The 18,922-nt window shown below is 41.0% G+C and overlaps 1 protein-coding gene across 2 annotated transcripts in view; it reads right to left on the reverse strand.

Moving 5' to 3' along the window:
* Window positions 1–18,922, reverse strand: part of TRRAP (transformation/transcription domain associated protein) — a 382,824-nt gene that overhangs the window by 119,158 nt on the left and 244,744 nt on the right. For both annotated transcript variants that reach the window (XM_053694540.1, XM_053694539.1), the window contains exon 56: window positions 16,614–16,749. In XM_053694540.1, the coding sequence (XP_053550515.1) occupies window positions 16,614–16,749 (136 nt within the window). The remainder of the gene's footprint in view (window positions 1–16,613; window positions 16,750–18,922) is intronic.

Consider the following 18,922-nt stretch of genomic DNA (forward strand, 5'->3'; position numbering starts at 1 on the left):
TCCAACATATACAACAAGACGATATACAGGTATACCTTGCTTTACAGAGATTCACTTTACAGCGCTTCACTCATACAGCGCTAGTATGGAGCTGAAGTTCAACTTCCAAGGATTTTAAACCTGTAATGTACTCATCGTGATATAGCAAGGAAGGCGACTGGCACCATTTTGTTAAAGGGACAGTCAACACTTACTTTAACATGTTTTTATATTGAAAATAACAAAACGGAGGTCCGCCTACACTATACCCCTCCTGCCTTGCTTCTGTCCTAATCAGCGGCGCTAACTACTCTAATACCCAGTAAATATGGATGCCGGACTCCCCCCACCATTACGTAGCTGCCTTCTTCTTCAACTGATAAGCAAATCAGAATCCAGTCCTCGGACTGAAATTGCACGCGCTTGCAATTTCTGTCCGATGCCTGGATTCTGATTTGCTTATCAGTTGAAGAAGAAGGCAGCTACGTAATGGTGGGGGGAGTCCGGCATCCATATTTACTGGGTATTAGAGTAGTTAGCGCCGCTGATTAGGACAGAAGCAAGGCGGCAAGGCAGGAGGGGTATAGTGTAGGCGGACCTCCGTTTTGTTATTTTCAATATAAAAACATGTTAAAGTAAGTGTTGACTGTCCCTTTAAGTGCAGTTCGGTCCGTTTACAGCATTGCAGTCTGGCAAATTTTACTACAGTAATTGTCACTATTTTACTGGTACTGTACAGTTTTTATTGAATACTAATTGAATACTGTACTGTACTAGTGTTTAATTAATATATTTTATATGTTAGATCAAACTTGTTTTCTAGTTTTTAAATACACTGGCAAGTGAAAAGAAAGCTAAAACTGCCTTGCTTCACTTTGATTTAATTTACACAAACGCAAAATAGTAAATGCATAAATAATGCAAAACCACTTAGTCTGAATTTCACATGAGTAGTGGATTAAGCTTATTTTGTTTTCTTTGACACTGAATCATGTGACATCCATCAGCCAATCACAAAATGCATATACATATATTTTGTGAATCTTGCACATGCTCAGTGGGATCTGGAGCCTCATAAAGTGCACATATAAAAAGACTGTGCACATGTAGATAATGGAAGTGAATTTGAATTTTAAGTTGTTAAAAACTGCATGCTCTATCTAACATACATAATAATAACATAGTAGATGAGATTGAAAGAAGACAGAAGTCTATCGAGTTCAACCTATACAGATATACCTTATTTACACTAAACAATTAGAAAGCTGACCCATTTGACACAAGAAACCATATCCCTAAATTCTGTTTTTAGCCAGAATTGTATCTAAGCCATTTTTAAATTAATCTCGAAAGGAATATGAATCCCAAAAATGTTTTTTCATGATTCAGATAGAGCAGGCAATTTTAAGCAACTTTCTAATTTACTCCTGTTTTTAATTGTTGTTCTTTCTTTTGAAAAGCAGGAATGTAAGCTTAGGAGCCGGCCCAGCACCTGGGTAGTGCTTGCTGATTGGTGGTTAAAATGTAGCCACCAATCAGCAAGCACAACCCAGGGTGCTGAACCAAAAAAGGGGCGGCTCCTAAGATACTGCAGTCAATATTTTTTTTTATATCATGAATATGAAGTATAACAATGCAATAGCACGGAACTTCAAATGAGTAGATTTTTTTTTCTGACAAATTTCAAAGCTATGTCTATTTCAACTCCCCCTGTATCATGTGACAGTCATCAGCCAATCACAAATGCATATATGTATATTATGTGAATCTTTGCACCTGCTCAGTATAGGAGCTGGTGACTCAAAAAGTAGCAATGCACTACTGGGAGCTCGCAGAACACATTGGGAGAGATAATAGCATGAGGCCTATATTTGCAGCCAACAATCAACGGCTCCAGAGTCTACCTAGGTATCCTTTTCAACAAAGGATACCAAAAGATCAAAACTAGTTATATAATAGAAGTAAATGGTAAAGATGCTTAAAATCACAAGCTCTATACGAATCATGAAAGAAATAAAATTGGGTTTCATGTCCCTTTAAGGGGAGAGAAGCGGGATGGCTACCCCGCTAGTTCATGCTATATCTGCATACTAGTTTCTGATTGGTTAGCAAGGGTTCTTTTGTTCTGGGGGGGAAAGAAAAACATAAAACAATATGCAAATTTGACAAAATAAAGCTGCATTACTTATTGCAAACTGCATCTCTTATATGAATGTACATTATCATGCAGCTTACAATTTGTGATTAATGGCCCATTAATTGGCATTTGATGTTTGGGACAAATCCGATACCTCTAGCTAATGGACAAAGACAGAGGCAATTTACAATGCAGCAACCTCCGTTAAAAGAAAAACAAGAAAATAAGAACATTGTCCCTTTAAACGTTCCTGTGTATAAACTAAGGTTTATAATCCATCTGCTCTCCCAAACAGATAACTTATTTTGATTGGCACCCACATTCTAAAACATTCAAAACAGTGATATATATTGCAAGAATTTTATCGAACAATGAGAGGAAAATCATGTGCACACCATGAAGCCTCACTGAGCATCCAAGGGGTTAATATTTAACCTTAATGATACATCATGAATTGGAGCAAAACCACAGCAGCATTCTAAATGTCCCAATATTGTGTCCACAATAGTGAAATGCTGAAAGTAGAATTGCTCCATTCAAAATAATAAAACCCCACTGCAGGCTAAAATACATTTGTCTTGTTGTACAAAGTGAGACTGCAATGTTTGGAGAAGGCTTAACCACAATATGGAGGTTGAAACAAAGTAAACGAAAACAGATATTAGCTGTTAAAAAAAACACGCACACACATTTCACTAGTAGCAACAACAAACCCATTGAGAAGGTTTATTTTGATGTCACAATTATACTACGAGCATTATTTCCCCTAATCTACTGATTTTATTGGCAGCATAACAGATTCTGCACATTGTGTACCCTCTTCAGTGGAGACTCGGGGAAGGACAAGAGGAAGGTTAAGTGCACGCTCTGAGATGTGCATTAAGGTGCCAGCAGAAATTGCTCCTAATGCAGCCTGAAAGATGACGCATATTGTTGTACTCCGGAACATTTTACCAGTAAGACACAAGTGCTTTTTACTTTGCTTTTAACTTGTAAAGCAAGTCCCCCCCTCTAGGAAGAAATAAAGGAGCTGTGTAATCAGGAGGGAAAGAATAAATAGATCAGGAGTCAAGAGAAAATTACCAGACCTTTTTGTTTTTTTTAATTAACCCTTTGGCTGCTAAGCCATTTCCCACCTGGGTGCTAATATTTTTTTTCTATTATTATTATTTTTGAAAACATTTTTTTTTTTTAACTTTTTTTTTTTTTTTTTTTTTACAGTCCCCCAAGACTTACACTGTTGGAGAGGTTAGGCAATTACCTTTCCAACAATGGGTCTTGGGGGTCTGTAGCTGCTTAGATGCCTGAGATACAGGCCTCTAAGCAGCATGCCCCCTCCTCCTATACTTAACATTGTTAAGTATAAATAAAGTTGCGCGGTGACGTCATCACGTAATTGCATGTGACGTCACTGCGCATCACGTGAAGCCCCAGCGATGCCTGTCACTCTACAGGCATGATCGCCGGGGTAGGAGCAGTAAGGAGCCCCCAGATCTCCCTCAAGGTGGGAGAGTGCTCATGACGGCTCTGAGACGTCATTAGCACCAGAGTGAGACACTCTGTGACGGCTCAGAGCCGTCATTAGCACTCAAAGGGTTACTAACGGACAATTTTCTTTTACGTTTTCTAGGGTTATCAAATGTACGGTTCAGAGGTTACAATGTACTTTTTATGTTACCCACATACTCAATAGCAGAATATTTAATGCCATCTAACTGTAGCACACAATAGTGGTAAAAGAATACAGTGCACTGCTACCCCTCTGACTATCTACAACACACATAGTGCCTAACAATATGGCACAATATTAAAGCGACATAATACACAAATGTTGAAGCACTTGAAAGTGATGCAGCATAGCTATAAAAAGCTGACTAGCAAATATCACCTAAACATCTCTGTGTAAAAAAGGAAGATAATTTACATCAAAATTTCTAAGTATTCACATCCCACTGTAAAAAAGCCATTCAGGATGCTAGTCCCGGGACTTACAAGGGAGTGTGCATCAGGCATGTGCAGGAACAGTCATGTTATTTTCCTTTTCAGTTTATATAAGTTTACTATGAAATCTCATGAGGCAAAGCATTATCTCAGCACTGTCGATTGGCTATTTTTTTTTTTCCAACTTACAGCTGGACAGCAGCTAAAGTATAACTATTCACACAGCACTTACTCCGAGTAGCTGAAGAAATCGTGAGGTAAAATATCTTCCCTATGATGTTCAGGTGATATTACAGTTATGCTGTATCATTTTCAAGTGATTTAGTATATAAGTATTATGTCCCTATAATACTCTTTTTTGCAACCAGCTTATTAAAAAAAATCTATATGATCTTTAAGTAGATTTGTGGTGACATTTATAAAAAATATAGGAAATGTGACATCATGTAAACCCACTGCTCACATATACATTTTTTTTTATAAAAGAATATTTAAAAAATGTTACACCATTTACAAACCTTGGACACTTCAGGACATTACCAATATAAATAAAAACAGAATTTATGCTTGCCTGATACATTTCTTTCTCTTGTGATGTATCAAGTCCACGGATTCATCCATACTTGTGGTATATTCTCCTTCCCAACAGGAAGTGGCAGAGAGAGCACCCACAGCAGAGCTGTCTATATAGCTCCTCCCTTGGCTCCACCCCCCAGTTATTCGACAGAAGGCTAGGAAGAAAAAGGAGAAACTATACGGTGCAGTGGTGACTGAAGTTTTTTAAAGGGACATTCAACACTTAGTGTAACAGGTTTTAATATTGTAAATTAAGAAACGGAGGTCCGCCTACACTATACCCCTCCTCCCTTGCCGCCTTGCTTCTGTCCTAATCAGCGGCGCTAACTACTCTAATACCCGGTCAATATGGATGCCGAACTCCCCCCACTATTACGTAGCTGCCTTCTTCTTAAACTGATAAGCAAATCAGAATCCAGTCCTCGGACTGAAATTGCACGCGCGTGCAATTTCAGTCCGAGAACTGGATTCTGATTTGCTTATCAGTTTAAGAAGAAGGCAGCTACGTAATAGTGGGGGGAGTTCGGCATCCATATTGACCGGGTATTAGAGTAGTTAGCGCCGCTGATTAGGACAGAAGCAAGGCGGCAAGGGAGGAGGGGTATAGTGTAGGCGGACCTCTGTTTCTTAATTTACAATATTAAAACCTGTTACACTAAGTGTTGAATGTCCCTTTAAATAAAAATATACTACCTGTCTTAAATAGACAGGGCGGGCCGTGGACTCGATACATCACAAGAGAAAGAAATTTATCAGGTAAGCATAAATTCTGTTTTCTCTTGTAAGATGTATCGAGTCCACGGATTCATCCATACTTGTGGGATACCAATACTAAAGCTTTAGGACACGGATGAAGGGAGGGACAAGACAGGTAGATTAAACGGAAGGCACCACTGCTTGTAGAACCTTTCTCCCAAAAATAGCCTCCGAAGAAGCAAAAGTATCGAATTTGGAAAATTTGGAAAAAGTATGAAGCGAAGACCATGTCGCCGCCTTACAAATCTGTTCAACAGAAGCCTCATTTTTAAAAGCCCATGTGGAAGCCACTGCTCTAGTAGAATGAGTAGTAATTCTTTCAGGAGGCTGCTGGCCAGCAGTCTCATAAGCCATACGGATGATGCTTTTTAGCCAAAAAGAAAGAGAGGTAGCCGCAGCCTTTTGACCTCTCCGCTTACCAGAATAGACAACAAACAATGAAGATGTTTGACGGAAATCTTTGGTTGCTTGTAAGTAGAACTTTAAAGCACGAACCACATCAAGATAGTGCAACAGACGTTCCTTCTTTGAAGAAGGATTAGGACACAGCGAAGGAACAACAATTTCCTGATTGATATTCCTATTAGAACAACCTTAGGAAGGAATCCAGGTTTGGTACGTAAAAAACCACCTTATCTGCATGGAAAACAAGATAAGGTGAGTCACACTGTAAAGCAGATAACTCAGAAACTCTTTGAGCCAAAGAGATAGCTACTAAAAACAAAACTTTCCAAGATAGAAGCTTAATATCTATGGAATGCATAGGTTCAAACTGAACCCCTTGAAGAACTTTAAGAAGCAAGTTTAGGCTCCATGGCGGAGCAACAGGTTTAAATACAGGCTTGATCCTGACCAAGGCCCAACTAAATGCTTGAACGTCTGGAACATCTGCCAGACGTTTGTGTAAAAGAATAGACAGAGCAGATATTTGTCCCTTTAAGGAACTAGCTGATAATCATTTCTCCAATCCTTCTTGGAGAAAGGACAAAATTCTAGGAATCCTAATCTTACTCCATGAGTAACCATTGGATTCACACCAACAAAGATATTTGCGCCAAATCTTATGATAAATTTTCCTGGTAACAGGCTTTCTAGCCTGAATCAGGGTATCAATGACCGACTCAGAGAAACCACGCTTTGATAGAATCAGGCGTTCAATCTCCAAGCAGTCAGACGCAGAGAAATTAGATTTGGATGCTTGAATGGACCTTGGATTAGAAGGTCCTGCCTCGTTGGCAGAGTCCACGGTGGAACAGATGACATGTCCACCAGGTCTGCATACCAAGTCCTGCGTGGCCACGCAGGCGCTATCAGAATCACTGAAGCTCTCTCCTGCTTGATTCTGGCAACCAGACGTGGGAGGAGAGGAAATGGTGGAAATACATAAGCCAGACTGAAAGACCAGGGCACTGCTAGAGCATCTATCAGTACCGCCTGGGGATCCCGGGACCTGGACCCGTAACAAGGAAGTTTGGCGTTCTGTCGGGACGCCATCAGATCCAATTCTGGTGTGCCCCATAGCTGAGTCAGCTAGGCAAATACCTCCGGATGGAGCTCCCACTCCCCCGGATGAAAAGTCGGACAACTTAGGAAATCCGCCTCCCAGTTCTCTACCCCTGGGATATGGATTTCTGAGAGATGGCAAGAGTGATCCTCTGCCCATCGGATTATTTTGGTTACCTCCATCATTGCTAAAGAACTCAGTGTTCCTCCTTGATGATTGATATAGGCTACAGTCGTGATGTTGTCCGACTGAAATCTGATGAATTTGGCCGCAGCTAGCTGAGGCCCCGCCTGAAGCGCATTGAATATCGCTCTCAGTTCTAGAATGTTTATCGGGAGGACAGATTCCTCCCGAGACCATAAGCCCTGTGCTTTCAGGGATTTCCAGACTGCACCCCAGCCTAGCAGGCTGGCATCTGTCGTTACTATGAGCCACTCTGGGCTACGGAAACACATTCCCTGAGACAGGTGGTCCTGAGACAACCACCAGAGAAGAGAATCTCTGGTCTCTTGGTCCAGATGCAGTTGAAGAGATAAATCTGCATAATCCTCATTCCACTGTTTGAGCATGCATAGTTGCAGTGGTCTGAGGTGTAAGCGGGCATAAGGAACTATGTCCATTGCCGCTACCATGACACCGATTACCTCCATACACTGAGCCACTGATGGCCGAGAAATGGAATGAAGAGCTCGGCAAGTGATTAAAAGTTTTGATTTTCTGGCCTCCGTCAGAAATATTTTCATTTCTACTGAGTCTATCAGAGTCCCTAGGAAGGAAACTCTTGTGAGAGTGACGAGAGAACTCATTTTTATGTTCACCTTTCACCCGTGAGATCTCAGAAAAGCCAACACGATGTCCGTGTGAGATTTGGCTAGCTGGAAAGTCGACGCCTGAATTAAGATGTCGTCTAGATAAGGCGCCACTGCTATACCCCGCGGTCTTAGAACCGCCAAAAGGGACCCTAGCACCTTTGTGAAGATTCTGGGAGCCGTGGCCAACCCGAAGGGAAGGGCCACAAACTGGTAATGCCTGTCCAGAAGGCGAATCTGAGGAATTTATGATGATCTCTGTGAATAGGGATGTGTAGATACGCATCCTTTAAATCCACGATAGTCATATATTGACCCTCCTGGATCAGAGGAAGAATAGACCAATTTGTTTAGAATTTTGAGATCTAAGATTGGTCTGAAAGTTCCCTCTTTTTTGGGAACCACAAACAGGTTGGAGTAAAAACCTAGCCCTTGTTCCGCTCTTGGAACTGGGCGGATCACTCCCATGGTATGTTGGTCTTCTACACAGCGTAAGAACGCCTCTCTCTTTGTCTGGTTTGCAGACAATTGAGAAATGTGAAATCTCCCCCGGGGGGGGGGGTGGGATAGTCTTTGAAGTCCAGAAGATATCCTTGGGACACAATTTCTAAAGCCCAGGAATCGTGAACATCTCTTGCCCAAGCCTGAGCAAAAAGAGAGAGTCTGCCCCTACTAGATCCGGTCCCGGATCGGGGGCTACCCCTTCATGCTGTCTTAGAGGCAGCAGCAGGCTTCTTGGCCTGTTTACCTTTGTTCCAAGCCTGGTTAGGTCTCCAGACTGATTTGGATTGGACAGAATTCCCCTCTTGCTTTGCTGCAGGGGAAGCTGAAGCGGGACCACCCTTGAAGTTCCGAAAGGAACGAAAATTATTTTGTTTGGTCCTCATCTTATTTGTTTTATCCTGAGGGAGGGCATGGCCTTTCCCTCCAGTGATGTCTGAAATAATTTCTTTCAGTGCAGGCCCGAATAGGGTCTTTCCTTAGAACGGGATGTTCAACAATTTAGATTTTGATGACACACAAACTTTTGCTTGAGAAAATAAAAACTTAACATTTTTGTCACCACACTCACTTTGCCCTTCCTAGTAGTTAAGCAGGCAGAGAGAATGACTGGGGGTGGAGCTAAGGGAGGAGCTATATAGACAGCTCTGCTGTGGGTGCTCTCTCTGCCACTTCCTGTTGGGAAGGAGAATATCCCACAAGTATGGATGAATCAGTGGACTCGATACATCTTACAAGAGAAAACATTACCAATATAAATACAAATAAAACATAAACAAATGAATTAATATTCTTTAATAGGGATAGAAGCCTGTTGAAACCTATAGCATTGCAGTAATAACCCAGTTTGTAATTGATTACATGCACTTACAGATCAAGAGAAGAAATATTTTAGGAATCCTAAATTATCAACAGTTATTACATATTTGCATTGTGCCATCGCATTCAGTATCGCTAAACCTATATTATTAGAGATAACACCTTCGCCAATGATTTTATAATCTACACAAATTGCAGTATAAGCATTCAGTAAAAGATGCAGAGGCCTCTACTTATTATAGCATTATGTGTACCCTAATCTCACACACAAAAGATATATGATAATTTTGTATATAACAACAAGTATTTAAAGATAATCTATAAATATATATATATACACATATACACATACACACACACATATCTACTACTACAAGTAGATTTCCCTGTCACCCAGAACAAAGGGTTTCCCTGTCACAAACTAATACACATATATAGCATGATCTCCGTTTGCACATGTGCAGTTAAGGAAAGAGACTGAGGTAGCCTGCCATCTAATCTTTCTTTAAGGTGATTTAACACTTATTTAGCTTAGTTAATAATTTATTAAACCGTTATGTAAACAGAAATATAACTAACCTCTAATATCTAAATTTAAAACTATATATATATATATATATATATATACTGTATATACATGCACACACAGATTATAATAGTCACACCTAAACTACTTAGTATGCCCAGTACTGATGCAAAATCAATAGTCCACATTAAAAGGAAAACAAATAACTACAAAGTGAGGGTGAGTGGAGGTAAACACAAGTTCACATAAAAAAAACATAATTTATGCTTACCTGATAAATTTATTTCTCTTGTAGTGTGTTCAGTCCACGGGTCATCCATTACTTATGGGATATATTCTCCTCCCCAACAGGAAGTTGCAAGAGGATCACCCAAGCAGAGCTGCTATATAGCTCCTCCCCTCACATGTCATATCCAGTCATTCGACCGAAACAAGACGAGAAAGGAAAAACTATAGGGTGCAGTGGTGACTGGAGTTTTAATTAAAATTTAGAACTGCCTCAAAAAAGACAGGGCGGGCCGTGGACTGAACACACTACAAGAGAAATAAATTTATCAGGTAAGCATAAATTATGTTTTCTCTTGTTAAGTGTGTTCAGTCCACGGGTCATCCATTACTTATGGGTTACCAATACCAAAGCTAAAGTACACGGATGATGGGAGGGACAAGGCAGGAACATTAAACAGAAGGAACCACTGCCTGTAGAACCTCTCTCCCAAAACCAGCCTCCAAAGAAGCAAAAGTGTCAAATTTGTAAAATTTTGAAAAGGTATGAAGTGAAGACCAAGTTGCAGCCTTGCAAATCTGTTCAACAGAGGCCTCATTCTTAAAGGCCCAGGTGGAAGCCACAGCTCTAGTGGAATGAGCTGTAATTCTTTCAGGAGGCTGCTGTCCAGCAGTCTCATAGGCTAAACGTATTATGCTACGAAGCCAAAAAGAGAGAGAGGTGGCCGAAGCCTTTTGACCTCTCCTCTGACCAGAATAAACGACAAATAGAGAAGAAGTTTGCCGAAAATCTTTAGTTGCCTGTAAGTAGAACTTCAGGGCACGGACTACGTCCAGATTATGCAAAAGACGTTCCTTCTTTGAAGAAGGATTAGGACACAATGAAGGAACAACAATCTCTTGATTGATATTCCTGTTAGAAACAACCTTAGGTAAAAACCCAGGTTTAGTACGCAGAACTACCTTGTATGAATGAATAATCAGATAAGGAGAATCGCAATGTAAGGCAGATAACTCAGAGACTCTTCGAGCCGAGGAAATAGCCATCAAAACAGAACTTTCCAAGATAAAAGCTTAACATCAATGGAATGAAGGGGTTCAAACGGAACACCCTGAAGAACTTTAAGAACCAAGTTTAAGCTCCACGGAGGAGCAACAGTTTTAAACACAGGCTTAATCCAAGCCAAAGCCTGACAAAAAGCCTGGACGTCTGGATTCTCGGCCAGACGTTTGTGTAAAAGAATAGACAGAGCAGAAATCTGTCCCTTTAACAAACTAGCGGATAAACCCTTTTCTAAACCTTCTTGTAGAAAAGCCAATATCATAGGAATCCTAACCTTACTCCATGAGTAACTCTTGGATTCACACCAATATAAATATTTACGCCATATCTTATGGTAAATTTTTCTGGTAACAGGTTTCCGAGCCTGTATTAACGTATCAATAACCGACTCCGAAAAACCACGCTGTGATAGAATCAAGCGTTCAATCTCCATGCAGTCAGCCTCAGAGAAATTAGGCTTGGATGGTTGAAAGGACCCTGAATTAGAAGGTCCTGCCTCAGAGGCAGAGACCATGGTGGACAGGACGACATGTCCACTAGGTCTGCATACCAGGTCCTGCGTGGCCATGCAGGCGCTATCAGAATCACTGATGCTCTCTCCTGTTTGATCCTGGCAATCAGTCGAGGTAGCAACGGAAATGGTGGAAACACATAAGCCATGTTGAAAACCCAAGGGGCTGCTAGTGCATCTACCAGCACCGCTCCCGGGTCCCTGGACCTGGATCCGTAACAAGGAAGCTTGGCGTTCTGGCGAGATGCCATGAGATCCAGCTCCGGTTCGCCCCATCGAAGAATCAGTTGAGCAAACACCTCCGGGTGAAGTTCCCACTCCCCCGGATGAAAGGTCTGGCGACTTAGAAAGTCCGCCTCCCAGTTCTCCACGCCTGGGATGTAGATCGCTGACAGGTGACAAGAGTGCGACTCTGCCCAGCGAATTATCTTCGAGACTTCCAACATCGCTAGGGAACTCCTGGTTCCCCCTTGATGATTGATGTAAGCCACAGTCGTGATGTTGTCCGACTGAAATCTGATGAACCTCAGTGTTGCTAACTGAGGCCAAGCTAGAAGAGCATTGAATATTGCTCTTAATTCCAGAATGTTTATTGGGAGGAGTTTCTCCTCCTGAGTGCACGATCCCTGAGCCTTCAGGGAGTTCCAGACTGCACCCCAGCCTAGTAGGCTGGCATCTGTTGTTACAATCGTCCAATCTGGTCTGCGAAAAGTCATTCCTTTGGACAGATGAACCCGCGACAACCACCAGAGAAGAGAATCTCTGGCCTCCTGGTCCAGATTTAGTAAAGGGGACAGATCTGAGTAATCCCCATTCCACTGACTTAGCATGCATAGTTGCAGCGGTCTGAGATGTAGGCGCGCAAATGGCACTATGTCCATTGCCGCGACCATTAAGCCGATTACTTCCATGCACTGAGCTACTGATGGGCTTGGAATGGAATGAAGGACACGGCAAGCATTTAGGATTTTTGATAACCTGGACTCCGTCAGGTAAATCTTCATCTCTACAGAATCTATAAGAGTCCCTAGAAAGGGAACCCTTGTGAGTGGGAACAGAACTCTTTTCCATGTTCACTTTCCACCCATGCGACCTCAGAAATGCTAGAACTATCTCTGTATGAGACTTTGCATTTTGAAAAGTTGACGCTTGTATCAGGATGTCGTCTAGGTACGGAGCCACCGCTATGCCTCGCGGTCTTAGTACCGCTAGAAGCGAGCCCAGAACCTTTGTAAAAATTCTCGGGGCCGTAGCCAACCCGAAGGGAAGAGCTACAAACTTGTAATGCCTGTCTAGAAAGGCAAACCTTAGGTACCGATAATGATCCTTGTGAATCGGTATGTGAAGGTAGGCATCCTTCAAGTCCACTGTGGTCATATACTGACCCTCTTGGATCATGGGTAGGATGGTTCAAATAGTTTCCATTTTGAACGATGGAACTCTTAGGAATTTGTTTAAGATCTTCAGGTCCAAGATTGGCCAGAAGGTTCCCTCTTTTTTGGGAACCACAAACAGATTTGAGTAAAAACCTTGCCCTTGTTCCGTCCGCGGAACCGGGTGGATCACTCCCATTACTAAGAGGTCTTGTACACATCGTAGAAATGCCTCTTTCTTTATTAGGTTTGTTGATAACCTTGACAGATGAAATCTCCCTTGTGGAGGAGAAGTTTTGAAGTCCAGAAGGTATCCCTGAGATATGATCTCCAACGCCCAGGGATCCTGGACATCTCTTGCCCAGGCCTGGGCAAAGAGAGAAAGTCTGCCCCCCACTAGATCCGTTTCCGGATAGGGGGCCCTCTCTTCATGCTGTCTTAGGGGCAGAAGTAGGTTTTCTGGCCTGCTTGCCCTTGTTCCAGGACTGGTTGCCTTTCCAACCCTGTCTGTAACGAGTAGCAGTCCCTTCCTGTTTTGGAGCAGAGGAAGTTGATGCTGCTCCTGCCTTGAAATTACGAAAGGCACGAAAATTAGACTGTTTGGCCTTTGATTTGGCCCTGTCCTGAGGAAGGGTGTGACCCTTACCTCCAGTAATGTCAGCAATAATTTCTTTCAAGCCGGGCCCGAATAAGGTTTGCCCTTTGAAAAGAATATTAAGCAATTTAGATTTAGAAGTTACATCTGCTAACCAGGATTTAAGCCATAGTGCTCTGCGCGCTTGGATGGCGAATCCGGAGTTCTTAGCCGTTAGTTTGGTTAAATACACAACGGCATCCGAAACAAAAGCATTAGCTAGCTTAAGGGCTTTAAGCTTGTTCATAATCTCATCCAATGGTGCTGTGCGAATAGCCTCTTCCAGAGACTCAAACCAGAATGCCGCTGCAGCAGTGACGGGCGCAATGCATGCAAGGGGCTGTAATATAAAACCTTGTTGAACAAACATTTTCTTAAGGTAACCTTCTAATTTTTTATCCATTGGATCTGAGAAAGCACAACTATCCTCCACCGGGATAGTGGTACGCTTGGCTAAAGTAGAAACTGCTCCCTCCACCTTAGGGACCGTCTGCCATAAGTCTCGTGTGGTGGCGTCTATTGGGAACATTTTTCTAAATATCGGAGGAGGGGAAAAGGGCACACCGGGTCTATCCCACTCCTTGCTAATAATCTCTGTAAGCCTTTTTAGGTATAGGAAAAACGTCAGTACACACCGGTACCGCATAGTATTTATCCAGCCTACATAATTTCTCTGGGATTGCAACAGTGTCGCAATCATTCAGAGCCGCTAACACCTCCCCTAGCAATACACGGAGGTTCTCAAGCTTAAATTTAACATTTGAAATTTCTGAATCCGGTCTCCCCGGATCAGATCCGTCACCCACAGAATGAAGCTCTCCGTCCTCATGTTCTGCAAATTGTGACGCAGTATCGGACATGGCTCTCGTGTCATCGGCGCGCTCTGTTCTAAACCCAGAGCTATCGCGCTTGCCTCTTAACTCAGGCAAATTAGATAATACTTCTTTCATAACGTTAGCCATATCATGCAAAGTGATTTGTAAGGGCCTTGATGTACTTGGCGCCACAATCTCACGCACCTCCTGAGCGGGAGGCGAAGGTACTGACACGTGAGGAGAGTTAGGCGGCATAACTTCCCCCTCGTTGTCTGGTGATAATTTCTTTACCGGTAAAGACTGACTTTTATTTAAAGTAACATCAATACAATTGGTACACATATTTCTATTGGGCTCCACATTGGCTTTTAAACATAATGAACAAGCAGATTCATCTGTATCAGACATGTTTAAACAGACTAGCAATGAAGGCTAGCAAGCTTGGAAAAAATCTTTCAATAAATTTACAAGCAATAGAAAAAAACGCTGCAGCGCTTTTAAAAACACAAAAAAACTGTCACAGTTGAAATAACAACGAACTAATTCAGTTATAGCCAACAATTTTAACAGTAAATGTATGAATTTAGCAGAGGATTGCACCCACTAGCAAACGGATGATTAACCCCTCAATACCCAAAAACGGATAATCAATTTAAGATTTAACGCTTTTATCACAGTCAAACACACTGTCACAGGTCTGCTGTGACTGATTACCTCCCTCAAAATGAATTTTGAAGACCCCTGCGCCCTCTGGAGACGTCCTGGATCAAGGAGGAAGAAGCAGGAAGACTGTGCAAGAATTTTAACTGCTCAACAAGGCGCTAAAAAAGGCCCCTCCCACTCATATTACAACAGTGGGAGACCTGTTACAACGGTTTCTATGCAGAAATATACGTTAGCCATATGGAAAAAAATCATGCCCAAAAAGATTTATCACCAAAGTACCTCACAAAACGAATAACATGCCAGTAAACGTTTTAAAAACAACTTTCCAGTGTTATGCAAAGTTATCACTAAGCCTGCTACCAGTCGCTTCTACTGCAGTTAAGGCTCATACATTTATTTCAGTATTAACAGTATTTTCTCAGTCAAATTCTAGTCCCTAGAAAATAACTCAACTGCGCATACATTTATCAGCCTGATACCAGTCGCTACTACTGCATTAAAGGCTGTACTTACATCATATGGGTAACAGCAGTGTTTTCTTAGTCAATTCCATTCCTAGAAAATATTACTGCACATACCTCATTTGCGGGGGACCCCGCATGCTATTCCCTTTTCTGAAGTTACCCCACTCCTCAGAATGTGCGAGAACAGCCAGTGGATCTTCGTTACGTCTGCTAAGATCATTGAAAACGCAAGCAGATTCTTCTTCTAAATACTGCCTGAGAGAAAAACAGCACACTCCGGTGCCATTTAAAAATAACAAACTTTTGATTGAAGAAATAAATTAAGTATAAAACACCACTCCTCTCGCGGACCTCCTTCTATGTTGAGACTTGCAAGAGAATGACTGGATATGACATGTGAGGGGAGGAGCTATATAGCAGCTCTGCTTGGGTGATCCTCTTGCAACTTCCTTTTGGGGAGGAGAATATATCCCATAAGTAATGGATGACCCGTGGACTGAACACACTTAACAAGAGAAATAGATACCAGGAATAACCAAAGTCTACTTTGAAGAAAGTGAAACGAGCACAATTTTCAAATGTGGTTTACAGCAAAAGGCAGCAAAATAAACAATGAATGTGTATTGCAACACTATTTAAACTTTCAATAGTAAAACATTGTAACATTGTTAAAATATTGAATTAAAAACTCCATCTAAAATATTACAACATTCTGGATTTGTTGTTATAAAGGGGAGAGTTTACCATCACTGTAATGGTCCATTCAGTCCATTTTGTGAATAGGATAGTCATTTTGGCTTTTAAATGAAGAAACAATATGAAGTCTTTGTTGATGTATAAAATATTGAACAATAACTTCACAAAGATGAAATAATGCAGTTTTCACTTATTAAAACAGTCAGATCATAAAAACATGAGCCACTGTGTTCTCAAAAACTTGACATTTTAAAGAAAAAAAAAGGAAAAAAATGAAGTGTGACATAAATGTGTTCACAGAGAAATCAGAATAGTAGAATAAAGAATTAAACCTGACTACTGACTTGCAAAAAAAACCAAAACATTAGAATAATGTCGCACTGCATTTTCGGTGCAGAAAATTAAGTATAGAAACCCAAAAATACAATGTGAGCGAATCAAAGCAAATCATTTATTGGCAGAGAGCTTTAGCTGCCAGAAAGCACAGCTGTGTGCTAAATCATAGAGAATCCCTAAAGAGCTATTCATTACGCATGTGAAATGAGCTGTACTGCTGACTTGGTGCAAACACTGGGAGAATGGAATGTCGTGTTACTGTAAAACTGCTAGTAGACTAACCTGTACAAGGGCTTCCTTCATTGCTGTCCAGTTTGTGACCCTCCAAGAGCATTCAAGTGCCAGATAGGGGTTAATATGGTTTTTAGATTGTCCATAGTCTGTTAATGCTTCCCACTGGTTGAGCTCCTTTGAACACCTAACACGTGTTACAAAGACAAAATGAGAATGTTATTGCCAAGTGGCACCTTTCACAAAGAAACATGCAGCTTGCAGTACGTCTACTTAAAGTGAAGGTAAAGTTATTGTAACCAGCAATCGTTTTTATGTTGCTGTTATTAACCCAAATGTAGTCGCTAGGTTTTTTATTAATAAAAAATTATCTATTTTGTTCAATTTATAACTTTATTTCTCCTACCGTTCCTTGAATAATCTCCTCCCACGCTCCATTTCCTATGTTTATGACACACTGACGTATAGAGCGGTCCCACCCGCTCTATACGTGTTTAGCATACTCGTGCACATCGAGCACGGATTAACCGCGCATGCGCATCATTTATGGACCGGCAGCTCCTACAATGACTAAAACCCAAAATGTATAATGCGCATACGCGAAACGAGGACGCGCGCGCTTGCAAATTGCGGAGGATACATTGTCACGCATGCGCATGTAAACCAGGATGTTTATGACGAAATTTGACGGCCGCCTAACGGCCAGAAAATCAATTGGATCTAAGAGGCAAGTGATAGTAATTTAGAAAAAAAAAAATGTACGGGTTGTTTATCGGAAAGAATAGAAAAACATTAGATATCACAGCTAATTTATGTTTTATAAAAAATGGATGAATTAAACTTATATTTATTTTACATCATCTCTCTAATTATTTGTAATAAGGACTTTGACTTTACCTTCACTTTAAAGGGACACACAAGTCAAAATTAAACTTTCATGATTCTGATAGAGGATGCCATTTTAAACAACTTGCCAATTTATTTCCATTACCAAAATGTGCACAGTCTTTTTATATTTACACGGAGTCACCAGCTCCTACTGAGCATGTGCAAGAATTCACATAATATATGTATAGGCATTTGTGATTGGCTGATGGCTGTAAAATGATACAGAAGGAGCGGAAACAGACATTACTGATATTTGTCAGAAAAAAAAAAAAACAACTACTCATTTGAAGTACAGAAGTGCTATTGCATTGTCTTTTTATCATGCATTTGTTGATTATGCAACTCTGCTGTATTTACTGGACCTTTAAGACAATATTTGTCTGCTTTACCACTTCATAAAATGCACCAAATATAAAGGGATAGAAACGTCAAATATAAACTTGCATGATACAGATATAGAGCGTGTCATTTTATCATTTTGTCATTGGTATCCCTTATTGAAAAATAATAAGTACATATCCTAAAACCACTGGGAAATAACTGGTGATTGGTGCCTGCGCACATTGTCTCTTGTGATTGGCTGAGTAGTTGCGTTGAGCTAGCTCTGAGTAATGAATTGCTGCTCCTTCAGCAAAGGAATGAAGCTCATTTGATAATAGAAGTCAATTGGAAAGTTGTTTAACATTGTGTGTTCTATCTCTATCATGAAAGAAAAAGTTCGGGTATCATGTCCCTTTAACCTATCTAAAATGTGATTTTTTTTTTCTACTTTATATTTAATCCCTTTCTTCAAGTTAATTGACGGCAGCTGAAGAGGAATTTAAACTTTTAAGAAATTGTGTTGAAGATTAGAGCAGCAGAACTGAAGTACGCCCTGTTGAGAGGGGGATACAATTTAATTAAACAATGAGGAAGCAGAAGGCACGGCAAGACCCTTGCGGAACACAAGTGGGAAAAAGGGGTCTAAAAGATAAAGATGAGCTGACTGGAACTCTAATGGAACAGTCTTCTCTAAGCAGAAAGTTTAAAAAATAAATAAAAGGATACATATAAAAATGAAGAGAGATGATAGGGGAATGTGTTTCCAATTAAACAATTTAAGGTTTCTGTGACTTACTGTGTGCACAATTAACTATTTAAGTGAAAGTAAATTTTCACAAATGAAAGCCCTGCTTTTAAAAATACTATTAAAAACAGGCGCACTTTCATTCTATATTGCCTGACTTTACATTTATTTCTTTTTTGACACAATGAGTCCACGGCCCGCCCTGTTCTTTTAGACAGGTTGTGGGTTATTGTAAACTTCAGACACCTCTTAACCTTGGCTTTTCCTTTCTCTTCCTAACTTTGGTCAAATGACTGGAGTGGGAGGGAAGGGAGGAGCTATTTAACAGTTCTGCTGTGGTGCTCTTTGCCTCCTCCTGCTGACCAGGAGGTGAATATCCCATTAGTTATTAAGATGATCCATGGAC

The sequence above is a fragment of the Bombina bombina genome, chromosome 11 (genome assembly GCF_027579735.1).
Source record: "Bombina bombina isolate aBomBom1 chromosome 11, aBomBom1.pri, whole genome shotgun sequence".
NCBI classification, from domain to species: Eukaryota; Metazoa; Chordata; class Amphibia; order Anura; family Bombinatoridae; genus Bombina; species Bombina bombina.